General features: G+C 48.7%; 2 protein-coding genes across 2 annotated transcripts in view; one reads left to right on the forward strand and one right to left on the reverse strand.

The window, feature by feature from the left end:
• Positions 1-7208: 7208 nt before the first annotated feature.
• Positions 7209-10357, forward strand: SNN (stannin). Its single transcript, XM_006910889.3, has one exon. The coding sequence runs from the start codon at positions 7324-7326 to the stop codon at positions 7585-7587; it is 264 nt and encodes an 87-aa protein (XP_006910951.1). The 5' UTR covers positions 7209-7323; the 3' UTR covers positions 7588-10357.
• The window catches only part of TXNDC11 (thioredoxin domain containing 11), a 55540-nt gene continuing 42646 nt past the window's right edge, over positions 10291-23184 (reverse strand). The window contains exons 9-13 of the mRNA XM_006910888.2: positions 21136-21913; positions 18747-18889; positions 18312-18421; positions 15106-15186; positions 10291-11049 (exon numbers count right to left, since the gene is read on the reverse strand). Of these exons, the coding sequence (XP_006910950.1) occupies positions 10407-11049; positions 15106-15186; positions 18312-18421; positions 18747-18889; positions 21136-21913 (1755 nt within the window). The 3' untranslated portion in view covers positions 10291-10406. The remainder of the gene's footprint in view (positions 11050-15105; positions 15187-18311; positions 18422-18746; positions 18890-21135; positions 21914-23184) is intronic.

Consider the following 23184-nt stretch of genomic DNA (forward strand, 5'->3'; position numbering starts at 1 on the left):
TTGAAGTGATTTTTGGATGAAAGAGATTTTTACCCATTGAGAGAGTCAAAATTCTATAGCGTCCATCTTTAAGAACAAGTACAACTTGCTCATAGAATGATTACCCCGAGGAAACAATGAAGGGACCTTGAAGCATCGTTTTGCACATGCCACTGCAATGAATGAACACCATTGTATCATCATCATCAGGACACTAGTGAGAGACAAAATGCACTTGGCCAAGGCTGGGGGAAATGGGGACACAAAGAACCCAATTCAAGCAAAGCATAGTGGGTAGAGGACACATTTGTCGAAATTTAACAGACTCCTGGCATTTGTATTTTACTCTATGTTTACATTTTGGCTTTTACAGAAATGCCGAAGTGATTTTGCCGCTGCGCGGCGGCGAGATCGGGACAAAGGAGACGGCGGGGGGCGGCGGCTGCTTTGCGGGGAGTGGGTGTCCCTCCTATCCTGTGCACGTCCCCTATCGCGGGCCGCAGTTCCGCGCCCCGGACCGGCCTCCGGGCTTCTCCAGACACTTCGGGGTTTTTAAAAATAACGGAGGAGGCGGGGGTCTTGGCAGCCCCCAGGGTAGTCAGTAGGGCTCAGGGGAATAGGGGTGAGGTCTGGCGACGTCTGGCACCCATTTGGCAGGTGGGGAAACTGACGACGGGCCGCAGCATTTGGTGCCCGGTTCCGTCGGCGGCGACTGCGCGGCGTGGGCATTACTGGGTCTCGTGGCCCCTCCTCCCTCCCGCCCCAGTCAGGCCGACTGGAGTTGATTCTCCAGCTGTCGTTCCCGCTGCAGCTGTCGCCCCCTGGGCCAAGCCCCTTCCTCTCTTCAGACTTGCATAGCTCCTTGGTAGAATGGGGGAGACAACGGCGTCGCCTGGCAGGGTTAAATGAGAGGGTGCATGGAGCGCTCCTGGCACCGCGCCTGCACGTCGCCCGCGCTCAGCACGCGGGAGCTGCTGGGGCGCCTGTCATCCCTGTGTCCCCCGCATCGGGCCCTCAGCCCCGGTCACCTAGCCTGCCCCAGCGGGGGCTGGACTGGGGTTCACCTCTCCCCTAGCCCTTTAGACACAGGAATGGGGAGATGGGGGTCAAGAATATCACCCTTTAGCATTCGGGTTGAAATTCAGGATTCTGGATCCCGGCTGGCTGGATTTGAATCCCTGGCGCAGCTACTCTTGAGCTATATGACCTTGGGCAGTTGACTTAACTTCTCTGACCCACAGATTCTTTATCTGCAAAGTGGCATAGTAATAACTCAACTCTAGAGTTGTTCTGAGGCTGAAAGGTGATGATCTGAATGAAGCGTTCAGCTCAGTTTCTGGTACATAGTAATCGTTGCCAACTTTTGCAGGCATCTGCTGTCATTACCAAACTTGTTTGGCCAAATGGGCTTACCCTGGGGCCGTCTGTGAGAATGACCAGTGACTGGTTCACGGAGTAGGGGCATGAGCCTCAGGCTTGGGCCGTAGGAGACCATCTGACCTTGGGGCAGTCCCTGGGCTCTGTCTGAGCCAGCTTCCTCTTCTGCGCAGGGGAACCTAGGGGGTTCTGGTGTGAGTTTCCTCTTCAGAAGGAGGGGGTGTGTAATGGGTGAGGATGGAGGATGAGATGACGCGGGCCCCAGGGCAGGACATAGCCCTGTAATTGTTAGTTTCCCATGGGCATCCCGGCTGTTCTTGGTCTTGGCTTTTGGAGGACAGAGACCTTGTGTGATATATCCTTGGCTTCCAGAGCCTGCTGGGGCCTGGCACAGAGCAGATGTTCTGCCTGTATCCTGTACCCCTATCCTCCCTTCCATCTATGTTCCTAATTACAAACCAGGCAGGAAATGTTTCTAGTTTGTGAACTGGGGTCTGCTGGACAGGCAGAGCCTAATTTGTTGGCACACCTAGCAGATAGCTTTGTTGGAGGAGGGGCCATGGCCTAACTCCTAGGGGCAATGCTGGAAGCCCTTGGGAGGGTGGCTGGCCCCTTGTAAGCATGGCAGCCACAGAAGGTGGAGGCTACAGGGCAGGGGTGGCGAGCTGGTGTCCAGCTGGGCTAGGTGACACTCATGATATGTTCAGTTAAGGTGAGAAGGTGGCAGTGTGTTTGCAAGGAAGGGGCTACTTGTGGCATTGGCTCTGTACCCTCCTAGAGGCAGGACCCTGGGTAAAAGGGATCCTAAGGATTCACTGTCCTCTCTGTGGCACCCAGGAAGGCGTGGCGCCTGATGTCATACAAACCCAGGAGCCCCCTGGCCCTTCCATTTTCACATTTCTTATCACTTCTCATCCTCCCCTCAGCCTGGTGAGTGAGGTCAGGGCCTCATTCCTACTTTGGACTCTGAGAAACAGGCCATGAGAATTAGCTTGCTTGGCTAGGTCAAAACAGCTCACGCTAGCAAGTGGAGGGGTGGGGCGAGGAGGAGGGGACTCGAATCTTCTCTGCTGATTGTGGCCTCACTGGGCCTTGAGTGTGTGCAATGACCTGTGGAGTGGGGTTAAGGCTTAGTTTTGGGGTCCCATGAAGAAGCGGGTATAACAGGAACACCGCCTTGCATTAGGGAAGACCTAAGCTGTGGGCCTCTGTGAGACAGCAGGACAGTGGAAAATGCCTGCCCTCAGTCCACTGGTGGCTGAGGCAGGGACTCTCCTTTTAAACACATTGGTGGGCAGAGGTGGCAGTGGGTGGGGAGCTCAGAAGAGTGGCCTCTGCAGGCTGGTGAGGCTGGGCTTTAGAGCTTGTTTTTCCAGGAGCAGCGGGTGAGACCAGAGAGTCGGACCACTACTGGCTGAGCCAGGCTGGACTTAGGGCCCACAGAGCAGGAGGTGGAGGGAGGGTGGAAGATTGGCCCTGTATATTCGGGGGGATCCAAATGGCATTGGGCTTCCAATGCCAGCCTTTGTCCTGGCTGAGGGAGCTGGCAAGGAGATGCTACAGAGGCTGGGATGGGGGCGTCTGGTCCATCACCACTCCGAGAATGCCCAGAGACCACAGGCCCCCAGCTGCGCTTGAACCTCAGGCTGGCCCGGCCCTCTGCACTTAGAAGACCCGTCCTTTTTCTCTGCTGGGCCCTACTTCTGGAGTCACTCTCCTTTCTAGCTATCTGCACTTGGGCAGTCCATGCAAATGCTCTCAACTTGTTTGCACATTTTGTAAAGCGGGGAGGATAAGGAGCAGTTGTTGGGAGGATTAGATGATTGTATGGAATACACGTTAACTCTGATGATTGTTCTGAGGGTTCCTAGGCGCCACCCTGAGCACTTACTCAGCCCCCACTGTGGCCCTCCCTGTCTGACCTGGGGGCTTTCCTGGACCACGGTGAGGGGGCACTGACTTGCAGGAGACACCTTGGCTTGAGGGGCATAGGGGTGGGGGAGGCCCTGGGAGAGGTGAAGCAAGTGGAGTGGGGTCCAGCCCAGGCCGAGAGGGCACAGGGGGGACAGACCAGTCACTCTCACTTCCGGGAGGTTTCCTCTGGGCTCTGCTTCTCCGAGGCCTCCCCCCGCCACCCCAAAGCTCAGCACATGAGGTGACAGCTGCCCCTCCATGGGCTCACACCTGCTTGGAGACACCTGCACACATGCTTCCACCCCTGTATTCAGGCTACAGCCTGTCCTCCAACATGGGCTGCCAGCTTCCTTGAGTCTATTGGGACAGGCATGGGGACCTGTGCCTAGGGTCGCAGGTGTGGCTTCTGAGTGAGGGAGCTGGCTCTGGGGTGCGGTCCGCCAACCATGATCCTCATGAGAGCAGAGTCTCTTCTAACTCATCACTATATCCCAGGCTTGGAACGCTCAGCAGACTTTTACTGAGCACTTGCTATGTGCCTGTAATAGGGTTGGGGACTTCTAGCCAGTGGTTAGGATGGTCAGTGCCCACCTCTTTCTGGCTCAGAGTCCACTGCAGGATGGAGACGGCAGCCAGGAAAATGCATCCCCTGACCCAAAAGGACTTCAGGTAACAGAGGGCACTAGGAAGTAAAATGAAGTAGTGTAAGGCGATGGTGAGTGTGGTCTGGGAAGGCAACCCCCAAGAGGCACCTTTTGAGAAAGTCCCCAAAAATTGGAAGGAGCCAGACATGGGACAATCAGAAAGAATATTCCAGGCAGAAAAAACAAAGTAGAGAGGCCTTGAGGTGGGAGGGAGGGTGGAGGGTGTGCGGAAGTCCAGAGAGGCAAGGAGTTTAGATTCTCTGCTGATGCTGGGGAGGGTTCTGAGCGGGAGATCATGTGATCAGATTTTTTTAAAAGATCAGTTCTTGGGAAATACTTGCTGAGTAAATGAAGGAACCAGTAAATGCACTCAGGGTAAGGCCAGGGACCACAGGCCAGGTGTGACTATGGCTTGTGGTGGTGAGAGGCCCAGACCTGGCTGTGCCTACTCCTGGCCTGGGGTGTGGGCAGCAGACAGGGTTTTCAGGTCACTATACCTCTCAGAGAGTCCTTTTGGGTGGGGGATGCATCTGCCTCGGTTTCTCCATTAGTCCATGGAGTGCTGATTTCCCCCAGGACTCGTGGGTACCTCCTGGACTCCCCAGTGGGTTTAGCCCCTGGGGTCCCTCTCCCCAGCTCTCGCTGCCATTATTTGATTCCCCACTTCCTGCCCCCAAACCGCCTCCCACTCCCCAAACATACACACACTTCCCCTTCTAAATTGATACTGACTTGCCTTCCTGACCATGAGCGCGGTGGAGGGCAGGCACCCCACCTGAGACACGAGAGGTCAAGCGGAGAGAAGGAGGTGGGGAGAGACAAGGCAAGTAGGTGGTTTCCCTAACAGGAAGAGAAAATGAGGTGGGGACAGGTTCACCCAGCCACAGCTGGAAGACTCTCAGGGAATCAGGTCACCTGTCCTGTCTGGAGGCCTGAAAGGACAAGCCGAGCAGGGTTGTGGGAGCAGATAGCAGCCCTGATGGTGGCAGGGGAGAAGCCAAGATGACCTGTGCACTTGGGGGCACAGGTGTGCAGGGCCACTGATGGAGCACACAGTTTGATGGGGGAGGGGAGTGCTAAGCAGATGGCTGTGCTGCAAACGCAGGGGTACACACTGAGGCTAGTGCCCTCGAGGGAAGGAGCAGGTGCAGTCACGGGATGAAGAGACCTTCCTGGACTGCGAGGTCAGTAGGCTTCCCTGCCTGACCTGCAATCCACTGGGTCAGGGTTGCTCAGCCTCGACACCACTGATCTTTGTGGGGGTGGGGCAGCGGGCTGCTGTCCCATGTACTGTAGGATCTTGAGCAGCATCCCTGGTCTCTATCAACTTGGTACCAGTAGCACCCACACCAGTAGTTGTGACAACCAAAAATGTCTCCAGACATTGCCAGATGTCCCATGGAGAGGGCACAGTTGCCCTCAGTTGAGAACCACTGAACAAGGTTAAGGGGAGCAGAGCATTTGGGCAGAGGGACCAGCCTTGGCAGCAGGGCATGGGGATGCATCATGCCAAGTCTTATAGGTCACTGTAAGGACTCGGGGCCTTTCCTCTGGGTGACAGGGGCACTGGCTGCAGTGGACCCGCATGGTGGACCAGGGAGCCCACTGAGTGATGGCAGCGGCTTGCCCCTGGAGGTGGTAAGGGGCAGACTCCAGGGATGTCACCTCCCTCCTGCCCAGGACCCCTCTGCAAACATAGGCAGTGGTAGGCGGAACAGAACTTGGGGGTCTGCAGAGTCTTCCCAGGGCCTGGTCCCCAGATGGACTCTGGGGCGTTGACCTACAGGTAGTCCTGGCCTTGGATGAGGGGGAGACTTCCCACTGTGGACCAGAATCATTTCTGATTAAGGCTGTGACTGCTCAAGGACAGAAGGTTCCATCATGTCATCATGTTGGGAGGGAAACCTCTCCCTCCCCAGGCTGTCTACCTGTGTCAGTGTGAGTCTTCTCAAAAGAACAATTTCAGACAGCTCGCTCTTAGAGCACCGACGTGGTACCGAGGGCATCGTGGGCTTTTCTGCACTCTCATACCCACCTGGGTGTTACTGTTTCTTGCTCTGCTTGTGGCAAAGCAGGAGAAATGAAGTGCAGGGTCTTGGGACCCAGGGAAACCTGCTCGCTTCAGCACCTCCAACCTCAGTAGGCTCTTGCTGGTCTCACCAGACTGTGGCCTTGCTGGCCTCACCTACAATGAGTCAGGGTTTTTCATATCTTCTGTGCTTCCTGAAGCTGTTCCCCTTCGCCCCTCACCAGCCCCATTAACAGGAGGATTCGGAGGCTCAGTGCGGTGGAGGGAGTTGTCTGAGATCCAGTGCATACACCCCCTCCCCGCCCCCACCCAAACCAGCCCGATGCTTCAGCTTCAGCCACCGGCTCCCTTACCTCCTTGGACTTGCCTGCAGGCCCTCTACTGCCTTCAGAGCCTTAGTAGATGCTGTTTCCCTGCCAGGAATGCTGTTCCCCAAGGACTGGCACTTCCTGCACATCTTAGCATCAGCATCGCCTAAGTATCTCCTGCCCCACTCAGTTTAGCATCCTGGTACCTGGTCCCCTATCTTCCTGGCACTCCCATGTTTGTAGTAACGGGCGTTTGGTGTACTGACCCATTTGTGTTCTGGTGTCTGCACCAGGTGCTGTGCTCCGAGAGGGCAGAGGCAGTCTGTCCTCATCTGTCCTCAGTGCTCCGTCTTCCCAGGGTTCTGCTGCCTGGCTTCCTCCTCAGGTGGTGTGATGGGGCAGGGCTCCTCCCAGGCAGCTGCAGTTCCCCTGTGGGCACAGGCCTTCAGCTGCTGCACTCTTTCACAGGTGTTCCGGAAGACTTGGTTGAGCTATGTCTGTCGCCTGTTTGCAAGAGGGGCTGATGTCACTTCCCTGCCGTTGAATCCCTCATCTCTGGCCATCATGAAGCAGTGGCTCCTTTCAGTCTCTATGAGTGGCTGTGAATACCTAGTGGGGCTGAGGTTCCAGAACATGCACCATAAACAGACCCTCTTTTGAGCCACTGCTGCAGGGGGGTCGCATGTCACAGGTGCCCCGCTCCCCTGCATCTCAGGCTCTCTGGCTGGGCAAGGGTGGCTGCCTGTCTGGTAGCAGAAGCACTGCGGGTAGGGAATGGAAGCGGGCTGCGCTGAGTGAAGCCGGTAACACCATGAGCAAAGAAACAGCGAAGCCAACCTGTGTTTTTCACCAGGACGAGGGCGGGGCAGTCAGGCTTCAGAGCTGATTAAAAATAAACCCTGTAGACGAGCCAGCCAAAGCTGGTGCATTGTCAGGGTGCCCTGCGGAGTCCCCCGTGTAGCCTCATGTTGCTTTGTCTTTCAGGGCTCTCGTGTCCAGCCTGCCTTCCAGCCTCGCTGAGCCGGCTGCCCCTAAGAGCGTCCTACCACGGAAGCCTCCCCCAGCACTGACCATGTCTATTATGGACCACAGCCCCACCACGGGTGTGGTCACAGTCATTGTCATCCTCATCGCCATCGCTGCCCTGGGGGCCTTGATCCTGGGCTGCTGGTGCTACCTGCGGCTACAGCGCATCAGCCAGTCAGAGGACGAGGAGAGCATCGTGGGGGATGGCGAGACCAAGGAGCCCTTCCTGCTGGTGCAGTACTCAGCCAAGGGACCGTGCGTGGAGAGGAAGGCCAAGCTGACCCCCAGTGGCCCGGAAGTGCATGGCTGAGCTGAGATGCACAGGCTCCTAGGCTGTTTGCAGCCAGCCGAGAGGCACAGGAGGGGGAAACCACAGACATGCTGCCGTTTGAGAGGGGTTGATACTTGCTGGCATGGCCTTGCTGGGCTTCGTCATCGCATGCACTGACTCCCAGGGTCCCAGCTGTCCTGAGCCAGAACTCTGTGGCCCTGGGCATCCCTTCAGCCTCCTGGTGGGGCTGCCCATTGCAGGCAGTGGGCAGGCCTGACCTTGCTGGGGCTCACAGCCCCACAGTGCTTTTGTTACTTGAATGTTTAGCTGAGCCTGTTTTTGATGGAGCTACTACTGTAACACATGAACTCACAAACCTGTGAACTGTAAATATGCTTAAGGCTTTTTTGCTGATTTTTAAAAATATCGGATAGTGCACATGGGACTGACTATACTGATGAGCTGAGTCACGGCTGTGAGGGAAGGGTCTTAGACATGTAAGGCCGAAGTTGCACTTGGCAGAGGCCTCATGTATACGTGTGTATGTAGAAAATGTGACATGTCAGTTTTATGTTTCAGGGCTGACCAGTTGGGGTGCTTTGGTGATTTGATTTCTGCTTGGTTAGCGATGACTAGAAGAACCGTGCCCCCCCGCCCCACCTCCCTTTCTCTAGGTAGGTTTGGTCTTTAAATATCAGTTCCTGGTGATAGTGGAGTTACTGCAAAGAAGCTACTGCAGCTGCTTGGGAGCCGGTGAAGGACGGGGCAGGCCACGCGTCCTGAGGGCTGCCAAGTGTCCTAGTGGCAGAGCAGTTTTCTTGTCCCTTTGAGCATGCTGAGCACGCCCCATCCCCACCACCATTCAGCATTACTTAGCAAGCTGCACGGCGCAGGCAGTGGCTACCTTTATCCGAAACCCAATGGACCACAAAAGAGAGAAAATTGTGGTGTGTGTTGGTTGTTTTTAATATATCCTACACTGGAGGGGCGGGAGAGGGGACTTTGAGGTTCCTCACCTCCTTCCCTTTTCACAAACTAGCTTCCTTCCTTCTCAGTTTGCCACCCACCTATTGGGTACTAGAGATTTCACTTTCCTTGGCTGGTCACTGAGAAATAGAGTCCCCTGACCGCTATAAGAGGAGGTGTGGGTGCGGAGGCAGGTCCTTTCTTGTCTGCATGTGCACACGGGAGCCTCCCGACGGCACGTGTCAGTGGGCACCGGGGGTAGGGATCGGTGAGCGTGAGTTTCAGGTTCAGAACTTGATTTTCAAAATGGTGAGTTGGTGGCTCCCAGTCAGGCCTCCCACAGCCTGCGCCTCCAAGGTGTCCCCTGTGTACGCTTCAGTGAACTCAAGATTTTAAATCTCAGCACTGCAAGCACATTCTAAACTATCATGATTAAACTATGACTTTTATCAGCATCCTTGGTAATAAACTGGAGGCCAGCCCTGGCTTAACTTCGGAGCATGGGACCTTAGCACTTGAGTGGCCTGCCAGCAGCATGGGCAGGGAGCTCCCAGGGAGCCCTTAGCCACGCCCACTACCCCCCAACCCTTCAGAGCCCTGGCCTCTTGGTCAAGCTGAAGGCAGCTCTTATGGCCTCATTAATGTCTCCTCTAAAAAGCATGTTAAACTAATCTTTCTAGAACCCCAAGGAGGGAGCTTAGGGAACATTTATTTTAGCAGCATACGCCTAAATTGGGAGGGGGGGCGGTCAAACATGAAGTAATAGCTTGGGGAGAGGGGGAGGGGTAGCTACTTAGGCAGTTTGAACCTAAGGCAAGAGGAAACATCTCTGGCCCCCAGCTGGGCATGGCCAAGCATGAGTCAGGCTAGGGACCACCGGAGGCCCTGCAGGATGGGAGGGGGGACACAAGTTCCGAAGGTGCCGACTTGAAGAGCAGGGAGGTCTGCTTTTTAACAAAGGATGCTCAAGAAAAATGTGGAAGGTGCAGGGGTGTTTGATCCATTCCCCTCGCATTCCAGAACTTCCAAGCTTTCTACCTCTACTTTCCACAGCCAGCAGCATACACCCAGGCCACCTGTCTCTCACCTAAGCGACCCAGGAGCACCTGGGACCTGCATCTTCAGTCTCTGAGCGTGACCCCGTTCATGACCATCGCTTGACTGTCAGACTTGCCCTGGGGTTTTTACTGTGCCAGTGAAGTTTTGGTTTTGATGGATGAAATGTCACTTTCTCCTTAGTTTCACTTCTAGAAGTTCTTTATCCCACTCCCCGGCTGCCAAGGATGACATCTTCGCGGCCTGAATCCAGCATGGTGGCAATGCTGGGGAAGGATGTCAGGCACAGTGGGACACTCTTGGGGGGGTCTCTGGGAAGAAAGTGAAAGTGCCTGTAGAACTGGTGAACAACCACATAATAGCTCTCACTGTTCTTATTTATCAATAGCTACTTTTTTTAGTGTAGACATCAGAGCCACATACTCCAGTGGCTTAGTAAGTTATGACCTCTCATTGAATTCTTTTTGAATAGCCCACTGTTGCGTTCAAGTTTTCTGACTAGTCAGTCAAGAAATGAACCTTTCATCCTGCATGTCATCGCAGACGCAGCAGTAGAATGGGGAGGGAACTCTTTGACGCTGAGCCACTAAAATATGGACTAATTTTTCAGACAAATCTTCAAATGGACTGTGCTACTGTTTTTGTCTCAAAGTTACCAAGTTTGTGCAATAAGTGGAAGGGATGTCATCCCTGTTCAATAAAAGCTGAATGACATTCAAGTTGATTTTCTAGACCACTGAGAAAATCTTTATTTACAATAAATTTCAATAAAATTTGCATAAATATATTCCCAATGTACAGTTTTCACCTCTGATTTCTTCATGTCATTTAAAAAGTTAGTCTGTCCTGTTCTCATCGCTCCTTTCAGAGGCCAGCGGGGAGCTGACGTTGGCAGGCGGAGGGGTATTGCCAGGAAACCGGGGGGCCCCTGAAGGCTCAGGGTGGCCAGAGGGCGCCTCTTCCGGGGGCATGAGGGCTTCGGCTCTGTCCCTGTCCTCCAGTTTCCGCTCCATGGTCGCTACTAGGATCTTGAGCCACGTGTTCTCGGTGAGCAGGTTTTCTGAGGCATCAGCCAGCTCCTGGAGCTTGCGGGCCACCTCCTCGAGCTCCCGGGTCTTCTGCTCATACAGGGCTTGCAGCTGCTCGCTGTGCAGCCGGAGCAGGCCGTGCTGCTGCTCCAGGGTCTGCTGCTGCTGCAGGAGCCGGTGCTCGTCCCTGCGTGCACGGGACAGCTGGGCCTCCACCTGCACCTGGGCCCGCTGGAGGGTGCTGATCTCTGCCCTCAGCTTCTGGATCTCTCTCTCCAAGTGGGAGATGTGCCCCTGCTGTAAGACTGCCTCGCTCCGGAGACACTCTTTGGTAGAACGGTTAGCCAAGTTGTGGGAGACGGAAGCGGGGTCTGAGTGATGCAAAATGAACCTCAGCAGATTTGGAAGGGTGATGGGAAGGTCTTCGGGGTATTTCACACTTAGGTCCTTTCTGGAGAGAAAGGGAAAGGAGTCAAAGATGAGAGTAACACCAACACGTTTAGTCCAGAACCGGGCTGCTACTGAAGGTCGGGCCATTATCTTCCTACAAAAGGCTTTCTGAGGATTTTACTCACTGAAGGCAGCAAGGAAAATGTTATGTGGACAAAACGTAGACGAAACACTTTCTGCAAAGCTGAGGGCGTCTCACATGCCCGCTCTGCGATCCGGCGGCTCATCTCAAACCTGAGTCTGTTCCCAAGGACAGAGCTCAGCTTCTACTCACAGCTTCTGAGAAGGACAAGCTCCCAAGCCTAAGCCGTGGCCTCTCTGTGCTCTGAGGGGCCAGTGGTGTGTCAGCCAGGGCTGTCACCCATGTCACTCTCATGGCCATCAACAGTGCTTGGTGAAAGGAAGAATCTGAAACACTCAGCCCGGCTTCTTCAACAAGCTTTTATTTCACATTATCTAAGGCGGGAGTTCTTAACTGGGGTGACTGTACCCCCCAGGGGACGTTTGGCAGCATCTGGAGACGTTTTTATTGCCATGATACGGAAGGTGTTACTGGAGCCCTGGCCTATATATAATACTGAGACCAACCCAGGGACTCAGGAATTGAGGCTGCCCGGCCCTGAGAGCACAGGATAAGGACGGAGGGTGACATGTAAAGGGGGTTTGCCCCAAAGCTTCACTACGAGTCCTGATGTAGAACGTTCCTTTTTAGAATTTGTCACTGAATTGTCTGACAATCAAAATTTCGACCATGGGCACACTTTCCTGTGTGTACATAACCCCCGGCTTTATGCTTGAGGTGGGCAGACGACAGTTACTCTCACCTTCGGGTCTTAACAGGGATGCAGGCGAGAAGCAGGGCCCCTGGAGGCCGCCTGCCCGGGCAGACTCACAGGGCTACTGCTCGCTGTCAGGAGCTCCCAGTCAGGTGACTTCTCTGTGCCCTTGCACTGCCCCCTCTATAAAGGGCTAACAAGAGTGTCACCTCCCTCCCAGGACTGCTGTGAGGATTACGTGAGTTACTCGAATGCTCAGTGAGTGTCAGCTTAAAAAATCACATTGTCCCTTTAAAAACAACCAGAAACCACTCATTGAAGGTTTTGCACACCCTTTCCACACACAAAGCCAGTGTGGAAATACCTAATAAAAGACAAAATGGGTAGTCCTTTCCTTACGAAATAAAAATCACAGGGAAATTAAAATCAGATATGCCCCATTTTATACAACATTTATGGAAACTCGCAGGTAAATAAAATAATTTCAAACATTTTGGGGGTAAGTATATAACCACACCCTCCTTTAAAGCATGATTTTCTTAAGCTTTCTTCAAGCGGGGCCTCCTAGCCGTCGACCGACAACTAAAACCATCCCGGCCCCGTGAAGTGCGGGTGAAGGACAAGCAGAGGCTGACCCACAGAGGCTGACCCGCAGAGGCTGACCCGCAGAGGCTGACCCGCAGAGGCTGACCCACACAGCTAAGTTCTGCAGCACAAACCTGATCTTGTAGGGCAGAGAGTAAACGTGAGAGCTGTGCAGAGACCTGTGTGAGTCTTGACACAGTTACAGGCCAGAAACCATTTGTTAAGCACACCATTTTAGAGTTCCTAGAGCAATCTCCATGACTCTACCTAATGGGTATACAAAAATGCTTCCAAGCTTTTTACAAGTAGCAAGGACACAGTGTCAAACTGTTTCCAAAAAGTAATTAGTTGCAAAGAGTGCTGATAAAGGTCCTACAGTATATCTGATACGCCTCTAAATTCACTAAGAGCATGTGTGCACCTCTAGCACATAAAATGACGAAAAATGACAAAAAATGACAAATGAGGTGTAAGCTACCTTCTCCAGAGGAGGGGCTGTAATACTGAGGGAGGGTAAGGCTGCTCCTCTGAAAAAGTGAGGCCCTTCTGCAGGGGACATTAAAGTGACACCCCCGCTTCCGATTTCCTAGCCCAGGGCCAGGTCAAAGCACCTGTATTCTGAAATGTCACACAGAGAGTGGAGGAAGAAACAGTGGCTCTAAGATGCCCCTGCACAGGAAGGCTGGCCCTGCCAGGGTCACATACTGTGGCGGAGGACAAGCTCTTTCATATGGTTTCCCTTTCATGATAAGGTAGGCTGACTGAAGATAATTTGCAAAGGATGTAAAAAGCATACAAGAGGCATCTCCCACATCACTTGTAATCCTCACCCCTCCAAAATAGTCATTGTCAACATCTTGACACCTTCCCTTCTGCACATATTTTAACCCAGTGCATGCACAAATGTATGTTTGATCAAAACACATTATACATGTTTATACTCTTTTCTCTAAAAATAACGTAAGCACGTGCACTGTGTAAGGTCTTAGTATATGTTATCATTCAGTCTTTTTCATTTCCTCTTTTGCGAGCCGTCAGCTCATATCCTTTGCTCATTTACCTTCTGAGTAAACTGAACACGCACTTTAGACCAGCAAATAATGAGGAGCTTACTTCACTTCTGACTACTACTTATTTTTAGGAAATAAGAAAAATTCCATTCCAAAGCAGTAGGCTTTGGTTTACCAAGCTCTTCCCATTAAAACAGAACTGGACAGTCTTTTCATGTTCAGGATTTACCTTCTTGACTTTTCAGTGCAAGGAAAACAGTAAGGGGCTGCATGACCCAGCGTGGGTCTGGGGAACAAGCTGGCTCTGTGCGGAACACCAGGCAGCTTTAGAATGAACGGCACTCAATCCAGACTTAGGCCCCCAAACACACAATCCCTCTCCACCAAGCCTCTGTGTGTCTGTCTCTCTCAACACATATTCGCAATTCCAGCTGCTGAGAACATCTTCATGCAAAGCCCAGTGCTGAATATTATGACTTAATAAGTTTCCAAACTGTCTTTGGAATTCCAAAATTATGCTTCATTAAACTGCATGCCCAACCTCTGTCCCACGCAGATGGAACTGCTAGTGTTACTGTCCACAATTCTGTGACTGTATGGCTCTTTAAATGCTTCTTAGAAAGAAAAAGGCTCATCACGACATAATCAGCCGTAGAACAGGGTGAGTCACGCTCTGTTTTTAGTGCGTGATTTGACAAGACCCTGCTACCACAGGAAGTATTTCAGCAAAAATTCTTTGAGATAAAAAGGAAAAAACAAGGAAATTATTCAATATTATGAAGGAAGCTCTCTCCTAAAGAAACACAAAAAGCACAGCAGTGGCTGTAATAAACGGTAAAGTGGGTGCAGGAAATTGAAACAGTAAAAGTCACATACGTGAGTTAGAGACCTCACTAAAATAATCTGGCAATTGCTTTTCCCGGTAAAGATATTGTCAAAGCCATGTGACTGGGTCCCCGAGGAGACAGCATGTTAAAAACAGACGGGAATTTGTAAAAAAGGAGAGAACATCTGGTTTATCAGGCTTTAAAAGACCAAGCGTTAATTTCCCTTTCTACCAAAACATCCAAAACATCCTCATCCACATTCACTAACTGCCAAGTCCCTGTTCTCTTTGCTAACGTCCCGCCCCTGCTTGCTGAACTTGGAGCAATACTCAGGCAAATAAGAAGAGATCCAGGTGACAACCCTGTGGCAGACATTCACAGAAGTCTACACTTGGGGAGAAGGCTCCTTGACCCCATTTCCTCTTTGCACAAGAGGGATGAGGTAGTCATGGGTAGGGCTCACAGCCGTGAAAGCTTGGGCAGGCAGGGCCTGACACCCATACTTGTAAGGCTCAACACGTAACTGTTGTTTTGCCCACAAGAACGTGGGGTTCTCTGCCGTCAATCCTAGCATCTACTGTAATCTCAGAAGGCCAAGAAAGCACGCAAGTTCTGCTGGCCACATCCATGCTCACATAAAACACACACACTGGGAGGAGCAAACTTCTCAACAAAACCGCCATAGCTGACACTTTGACACCAAAGCCCTTTTAACTTTTCGTTTCTAATAAATACATTTTATTCAAAATAGTTTAGTAATAATTAATGATTTTCATTTCATGTGTAAAGTATCTTAAACCTATTTCATTTTCAGCAAAAGAATCCCATCTGCCCGAATACTGAAAAAATTGTGCATTACCTGTTGCAGGGAAAAAATAAGACAGTAGGAAGACGGTCAACCATAAATTCCCAAGGAAGATCATTTTGAGATACATCAAGCCTAGAAAAGAGAAAGAACAGAAAAAGTAAAAGATCAGCCGAGAAACTCCAACCTAAAAGAACCGTCTCAAATAACTGAAGAACCTGGAGCATCTTCTGCGGCCCACGCCGCCTAGTCCCTTACCAGTGAGCGCACCACCACGTGTGTGGTGGGCACAGCTCATGCAGGAAGCACTGATACTTCCAGGACGCACACCTTTCCACTTAACTTACCCATGAAAATGTAATGTCCTGAAGGTAAAAATGAACTCCCCCCAGAATGCCTCACTGACAGCAGTCCGCCTACCTGGCAGGATCTGGGAAAGTACTTTAATCCTTAAATTAGCTCTGGGAAAAGAAAGGAAATCATTGTGCAAAATACATCAAGCCTCTGAAGATTTAAGAAAACTGGAAAATACTATGCTCTATTTTAGATTTTGTAAATCTGGACAGAGGCCAAAAAAGTTCTATTTTCTTAGCAGATTTAAAATTAATTTTATAATACAGAAAATAATATCTGTACTAAATTAACCGACCTACCTGTGTTTAAGTACTATTAAACTAGGTGGTGGCCCCTCCTGTAGCTGGCACTGAGCTTGGCATGCAGCAAGTCCTCCCACCCCCAGGGGCTGCTCAGACGAAGCAAAAAGAACATTCTAGAAGGAGGAAACCGGTAGAGCCCTAGTCACAAACAGCACGAACAAAAGATGGAAATGTTCTGACTCATTAATTTGATGGAAGTTTTCAGAAAGTATGGGTGGGGGTGGGGGAAGATCAGTGCACTTGTCCAAAAGGATAAAATTCACTTTTTATTAAAAAAAAAATGACATAGTCAAATTATAATGGTTTTAAACAGCTTTACTAACAAAACAGCATTCCTAAAAAAAAACCCCAAATGTCTTCCATTTTTTTAAAAAGTGCTGTTGAACACTTTAATCTATAATCAAATATTTTTTTCCCTCGATTTTTACTTCAAGATCAAACTGTAAAATTAAAAAGAAAAACATTTGTAAACATCCACTTGGAACTCCACTGGGTTAATCAGGCCCTTCTTTCTGGGGCTCTCATTCAGACTCGGTGTAGATGCCTACATATTGTTAAGAGCAGTCATCACATATTTCATCCTCTATTCTTCTCAATCAATTGTATGTCAAACATTTCTCTAATGAATGGATAAAAAATCCCATCAAATGCCCAACCATAATTTACTTAATCATTCCTCTACTGTTGGATTTAAATAATGGTACCAGGGTTAGCTCCTTAATTCTCCCAAAGTAAAATCAGGTCAAAAATGTATAACCATTTTTGTGATTTTTTACAGTGTTGCTAATAAGCTTTCCAAAAAGGTTATGTCAATTTACTTATTCTATTAGCTACATCTGACTCTGCCAATTTCATTTTATTTTATCAAAACAAGATTCTGTCACTTAAAAGCTTTTGTTAATTTAATAAGTATAAATGGCACTTTGTTATTGTTTTAATTTACACCAATTAGATTTAATTTCCCCACTTGTTTATTTACAGTCTCCTCTCACATGAAAACCCTGTTCATGTCCTTTTCTTCACACTGGAATCCCTCTCAGCTTTTTTTCCTCCTCCCCACATATTTTATTGTGGTAAAATATATGTAACATAAAACCTAGGATCTTAACCAATTTCTAAGTGTACAGTTCAGTTGCATTAAGGACATTCATACTGCTGCGCAACCATCACCACCATCCATCTCCAGACGCTTCATCTTGCAAAACGAAACTCTGTCCTCATTAAACAGCTCTCCAGACCTCTCCCCTCAGCCCCTGGCCAGCACCATCCTACTTTCTGTCTCCATGAATCTGGCTACTCTAGGCACCTCATATAAGTGGAACCATACATAATTTGCCTTTTTGTGCCTTATTTCACTTAGTATCAACGTCCTCAAGGTTCGTCCATGCTGTAACTTGAGTCAGAATTCCCTTCCCTTTTACGGCTGCATGGCACTCCACTGTGTGCATAGACCACATTTTCCGCTCAGCAGTTTCTTAAACCATTTTAATTTCTCAGGGTCTGGAATAGGAAAGCCTCATTCTGAATCTTGGTCCCTCACTGATAGGTTATATGATTGGGCAAATTACCTAACCTTTCTGTGCCTCAATTTCCTCTTCAGTAAAAAGAAAAGTGATACTCATGCCTGCTGCACTGAATGTTATGGGGATTAAGTCAGACGATATGTATATATAAAAATCTCTCAGCATGGTAACTTAAATTTGGCTCTAATCTTCACTTCGCTTATAGCACATATAACAGGTGACATATATATGCTGTAAAAAATAAGTCATTCTTTTTTTAGTCTGTTTTCCTTATTTATTTTCATTGCACATTTTTCTAGTAGAATCTGTTCATTTTTCTTTTATTTTTTTAACTGCTTCACTTTGGAAAGCTTCCATCTCTCAAAGGAACTAGCAAATCTAATATTCTAGCTTCTATTTTCTATGGTCTGATCTTTTATATTTAATCCATCTGGAGGGTTTTTTGGTAGGGGGGAGAAGATGTAGCTTATGTCTAAATATTTCCCCCTCCAAAATGCTTACTACCTTATCCAAAAACTCTTTATTTGAGCTTCGTTTTACAAAACAATGATTAAAAAATTTTTGTTTACTAAAGAGCCCACATATAGTATCCACGGAATCACAAAACTAGAACATGTGGCTATCGATCAATCTTTCCTTTTAATTTCAGGAATGAGGATAAAAACAAGGCCTGGCGGACAGATTTGCTCCAGGTCCCAGGGCTAGTGAAAGCACATCAGGAACTTGCCCCCTTGTGCTGGGCTGAAGCCCCAGTGTGATACAACTCCATGGGAACCTTTCCCGTGGCAGTCCAGGCAGCTGACCATTCAGGGGGGCTGCCCTAGCAACCAGGTCAGCACCGTTCCCAAGGAACTGCACTCACCCTCCTACGAATGCAATCAGGGCTAAACACACTCAACATCATCAGAATTCATATGGAAAACTTTCATTCAATGAGATTTTGCTCATGGTTTTAAGCTGGCAATAAAATTCAACCAAGTCTCACTCATGGTTAATGAAAAATGGGCAGACCCTTGTAAACTATATGGCCAAGCTATAAAGAAGAGCAAAGACAGGCACGCAGCAGAAGAGGCTTCCTTACCTTGCCACGGTGAATGTATCTGCTGGCAGGAGACGAGCTAGCTGGATAAAGACGTGATTGAGGGATGGACAGAAGCCGCACCACTGTGCGTAATAAAGCAGCAAAACATCCTGGGGGAAGGGGAGATGGCTATTACTGGGGCCTGGGAAGCAGGCTCCTTGTGTCTTCACCGTGCTTAGAACCCAGGAGGCATTTGATAAATGTAGCTTATGCACAAATTACAGTGAAAAATTTAATCATTAGATTTTCCCAATTATGTGCTTTCTCAAAGGCTTTTCACAATTAGAAAACCACATGTAATTCACACGTGTTCTGAAATAAGTGGTTAACCTTCCGTACATCAAAACCAGCCACTCACCCCAAGAATAACAGGTTTGGAAATAATTTTAATAGGGGCAGATGGCTTGATTTTTTGCCCCTCTCGTGATTCCATACCTGCTTTTGAAGCACTACTTCCCAAAAGGTATCGGTTGTCACTTCAGTGATTAAATGTCGAGAAGGGAACTGGGCAGAGTCACTTCCGATAAGATGCCTTTTCAAGGGACTGTAGAGAATGCTGAAGTTCTGAATGAAAGACTCTAAAATAAAGAGAAAATAAGATCAACTCTTCTCTAAGTACAAGAAAAGTAGCTGGCCTACTTTAAACTCCATGTTTTAAAAACTGGGATGGCTTCACAGGCTCACATTTCATGGGCTCACATTTTTAACACTTTACCTACAGGCAAAACCCTGAACAAAGCTGCCCAGGGTGGTGCCAGGTTTAGCTTTGGTGGTACTGACTCAGCAGACAGTAATTTAGATAACAAAACCCCAAGCGGTGTTAGATGCTCTGATACTCAGGGAATAGGAATGCTATCCTGTTTTTTCCTAATAGGACTGGTCCATAAATAGACACCTAAGATGGCATAAGTCATCAACATGCCACAATCTAAGAGACAGAGTTCAACCTTTAAATATAACCACAGATGCAATAATTGCACAAGGTTCTATAATAGGAAAGGTGTTTTATACTTATTAATTTGAGGACAAGGAGCTATGAGGTTTTTCCCCTTTATTAAAGTTCTTCAAGTTTCTTAAAAGGTCAAGAAAAATAAACTCAATTATATTTAGCAGAAAATCATAAATAATCCAAAAACTTAACTTGAACCAAAAGTTTTACCCTCCCCACAAACGCCCCTGCCTTCAGATTGCTTTGTATCATCTGAAGCAGCACTAATCTGAGTTTCACTTCTTTTTCTTTCTTCTAACTCTCTCCATTTTTAGGTCCTAATGAACAATGAAATGTTCTGTAGAGAGGAAATGAAGAGTGTCATGTGAATGCTGAAGAGAATGCATTATCAGCATTTGAATAACACTTAGTCCGCTATAGTCTCGAAACATAAAACTTAGAATTATTTCCTAATCTGAATGAAGCCTAAATTCTGAGACTGCCTCAGAGACAGCTGACTTAAGAGTCAACCCTCCAAACCAACAATGACACCCAGTAGATGGTTTTTTTAAAAGCACCTTTACAAATATTGTCACCAACTACAGAACAAAGGACAACTGCGCTAGATGTTTTAGGATACAGAATATGAAAAGAAATATTAAGAAGTCTTCTTTCAGATTACCCTTAAACTCAAAGAGAACACACACATGAGCTCACTGAGCTCACCTGAGTATAACTGAACAGAATTCCAATAACATTCAATAAACACTTACTTAAAAAATACAGGCTTATTTCATTTTAAGAAAACTCAGTAGCAAAATGTAACTTTAGAAAACACGAATTAAGAGCAATCTGTAAAATTAATAGAACACACACTTCATAAAATAACTGGTCATGGGGTCTTTTAAACACTCAGGAGGAGCCTTCGTGGTTATAATATATAATTTGACACAGAACAAAATCAACATTTACATAAGCCTTTTCAAACGTGTCTAAGGTAAGAAACAAGCTTCACCGGGATTTAAAAGAAGACCGCTAAAAGGACTGTTATTTAGGGACTTTGAGTTTACTTAGCTGTCATACCCTCTAGAACGTGAAAACAAAAGGCTTCCTTCCCTACCAAATTCTTCCTGTCTCCATTTGGCAAACACTGACTTTCCCAACGAGGCTGAACTAATGCGGCTTTTGAATCCCCACTTCCTTGTGCGCGCGTACATCAAGGATGTCAGCAGAGTCCTGGGAACAGGGGAGGGGGGTTAGTTCACGGCTGCTGCCAAGCCCCACGGGCAAGCTCTAGGATGCCTTCATATGATGGGGCCTTAACTTCCAAAGTGGGTTTTTATCCATTTGCAACCTCACTCATTTACTGCATTCGACACTTGTTTGTTACAATCTAGGCACCCAAGGTCACAGCAGTATTCCCCAATGGGGGATAAAACAGCAACGGAACAAACTGGGCCTTGACATTTACACAATAAACCTGTGAGACAAGGAGAACGGGCAGCTTTTTTGTTTCACTGCTTTCCATTTTAAGTTCGAGAACGTCACATTCATCAGCCCCTTGGAGCATTCACACCAGAACGGCTCTCATCACAGAGGCCAGGTTCCCACTGACTGCAGCTCGCCCTTAGAAATGTGACAGGTAATGTCAATTTGAAACGTTGGACTCTCACTTCCTGAGACTAAATTACAAACTTACCCCAAATTTGGAATTAGGAAGTTTCTGTCTCATTTAACAAACAAAATTAGCTTCTTGTAAAATGGTAACTGCAGTCTAAAGATTTCAAACGAGCTAAAGAGGTAACATCACCTTCATGTAATGAGATCCCTAGATAAAAGTTACCTATATGAAGTCACGCAAATTTATTGTTTGGGGAAGGGAAGTGCCTACAGTACCTAAGGTGAACTTCACGAGAGCTTGTTTTGGATCCAAGATATAGTGGGACTCTTCTTTCACATCAACGATGGCGGCAAATTCTTTCACCTGAGTGGTGCTGGGAGCGCCCAGCCTCTCTGCATATAACCAAAACAAATTTGAATCCAGAAGGTAGAGGTTCAGGGTCTTGTTGGTTCTGCAGCTCAGACCGGTGAAGTTTGTGCTGCTCATGTCCACTTCAGGAAAGAGATGCCTGTTCTCCTCAATGTGAGGAATGGGGCCTGGAGTACTGACCTCACATTCCTTCTCAAGGGAAGAAAATGCAACGCTCGGGGCTTCAGAACCAATGAAGCCCTCCACACCCCTGTTCAAGGTCCTGCAACATGCAGTGTAGTAGCTGAATGGGCTGTAAGAACTCAGAAAATTGCTACACTCCACGCTGTCTGATGCCACGTGATAAAAGGCCTGCTCCTTGAGGTAGAAAGAATCCACAGCTGCTGCCATCTCGAGAAAGCTGCACTGTGGCATGCTGACTGAGCTCGGCCTGATGCCTACAGCCGTCTGGTTGACACACAGCTCACAGACATTGTGGGTCCTGGAGATGGAGTGCCACTGGGGCAGCACCACGGTGTTGCAGCAAGGTGAAACCGTTATCAGCGGTGCGTCCGACAGCTGGACTGGGCGCTTGGATGCCAGAGACTTGAATACCGGGGCATCCACTCGCCGCAGGTGTTGTAGGAGCCGCTCCACCACCTGGTCCCTGTGACAGTTGTTGTACTCCAAGGCCACTTCGGTGATCTGAAACACAGGAAAGAAAAAAAAAGGCATGGGGCTGATGGAGAGGCCCCTGAGCTGTGAGGCCTGGAAAGCATTCTAGTCTGATCCACAAGAAACACTGGCTGGAAGCACTGCTTCAAATAGGAAGCCATCACACCAAAAGCTATTAATAAAAAGGTTTGGATTATTTCGGAACGTGCCGTTCTATGAACAAATAGGAACCAACTGTTTAGAGACCGAAAGGGCCGTAGGGGAGATGTTTTAGTCTACCATATGATAAGAAAGCAGCTTACCCCACGACATATGTCCAGGTCATTAAAGAACTGGGAATAGAATTTAAATCTCAACTCCCAGTTGAGTGCATTTTCCTTTACATATGTAAAAATTCTCCATACTCTTTCTTCTCTCTTCATCTAAACTAACAGCCTAAAAATTTCCCAAAAATCAGATTTTATGGGTGGATCAAAATATTTCATAGCTTATATGTTTCTAAAGAAATTCATGCCTCACAGGCTAGGAATTCAACCTGTTTCAAACCATACCCATCCATCTTGCCTTCCCCCTTAACCTCTTCCTCCTCCTGTACCACCCTCTCCAGGAAAACGGCATCATCAAACTGGAATAATCAGTTGATCCTCGATTTGTGCTCTGAACCACCACAGGGCTCAAAGCTAGCCAGCTCTGACTTCAGCATTGCAAGCAGCATCTGCAACCCCACGGCTGCTGTCTCAGTTCAGGTCAATTGTCCTAGACCACCACTTCCTCTTCCCTGCCTTAACTGAGCCTCTTCGCTGCCACCACTTATTTTTAAAAGTACAACCCTAACTATGAGATTCCTCTGCCAAATGACAATCAATGGCTCCCTACCTAGAACAGAAAATCTAAAACAAGCTAGCCTGCATGTGCCTTTCTGATATTGCCCTGTCCTCTTTAGATCAGGCCAGGACCTCTCACAAGGCCATGCCTTTACAGGCCTGAGCAAGACCTCCTCCCCCTGACAAACCTTAATACTGTCCCCAAGACCCAGCATCAGGGTGTCTCATCCCATCCCCACCCCAGAAGAGTTGGGTTCTGCACCTTCAGGGTCCCAGAAGCTCCTCCCAGAGAATCTCATAAGTGTCTGCTGAGACGCCTCTCTTCCCCATGAGCTATGGATCCTCATGGGCAAGGACTGCATTTGATTTCTCCTGCTCTCTGCGGACCCTCGCACAGAGCCGGGCACATAGCAAGTACTCAGCAAATACCGGGTGAACGAATGGCATCTCAGGTACCGTACGTGCTCCTGCTTCCTG

The sequence above is a fragment of the Pteropus alecto genome, unplaced genomic scaffold (assembly GCF_000325575.1).
Source record: "Pteropus alecto unplaced genomic scaffold, ASM32557v1 scaffold34, whole genome shotgun sequence".
NCBI lineage: Eukaryota > Metazoa > Chordata > Mammalia > Chiroptera > Pteropodidae > Pteropus > Pteropus alecto.

Bases quoted from the DNA above. Each gene is read 5' to 3' on its own strand.
- SNN (XM_006910889.3), top strand. From the start codon at position 7,324: ATGTCTATTATGGACCACAGCCCCACCACGGGTGTGGTCACAGTCATT.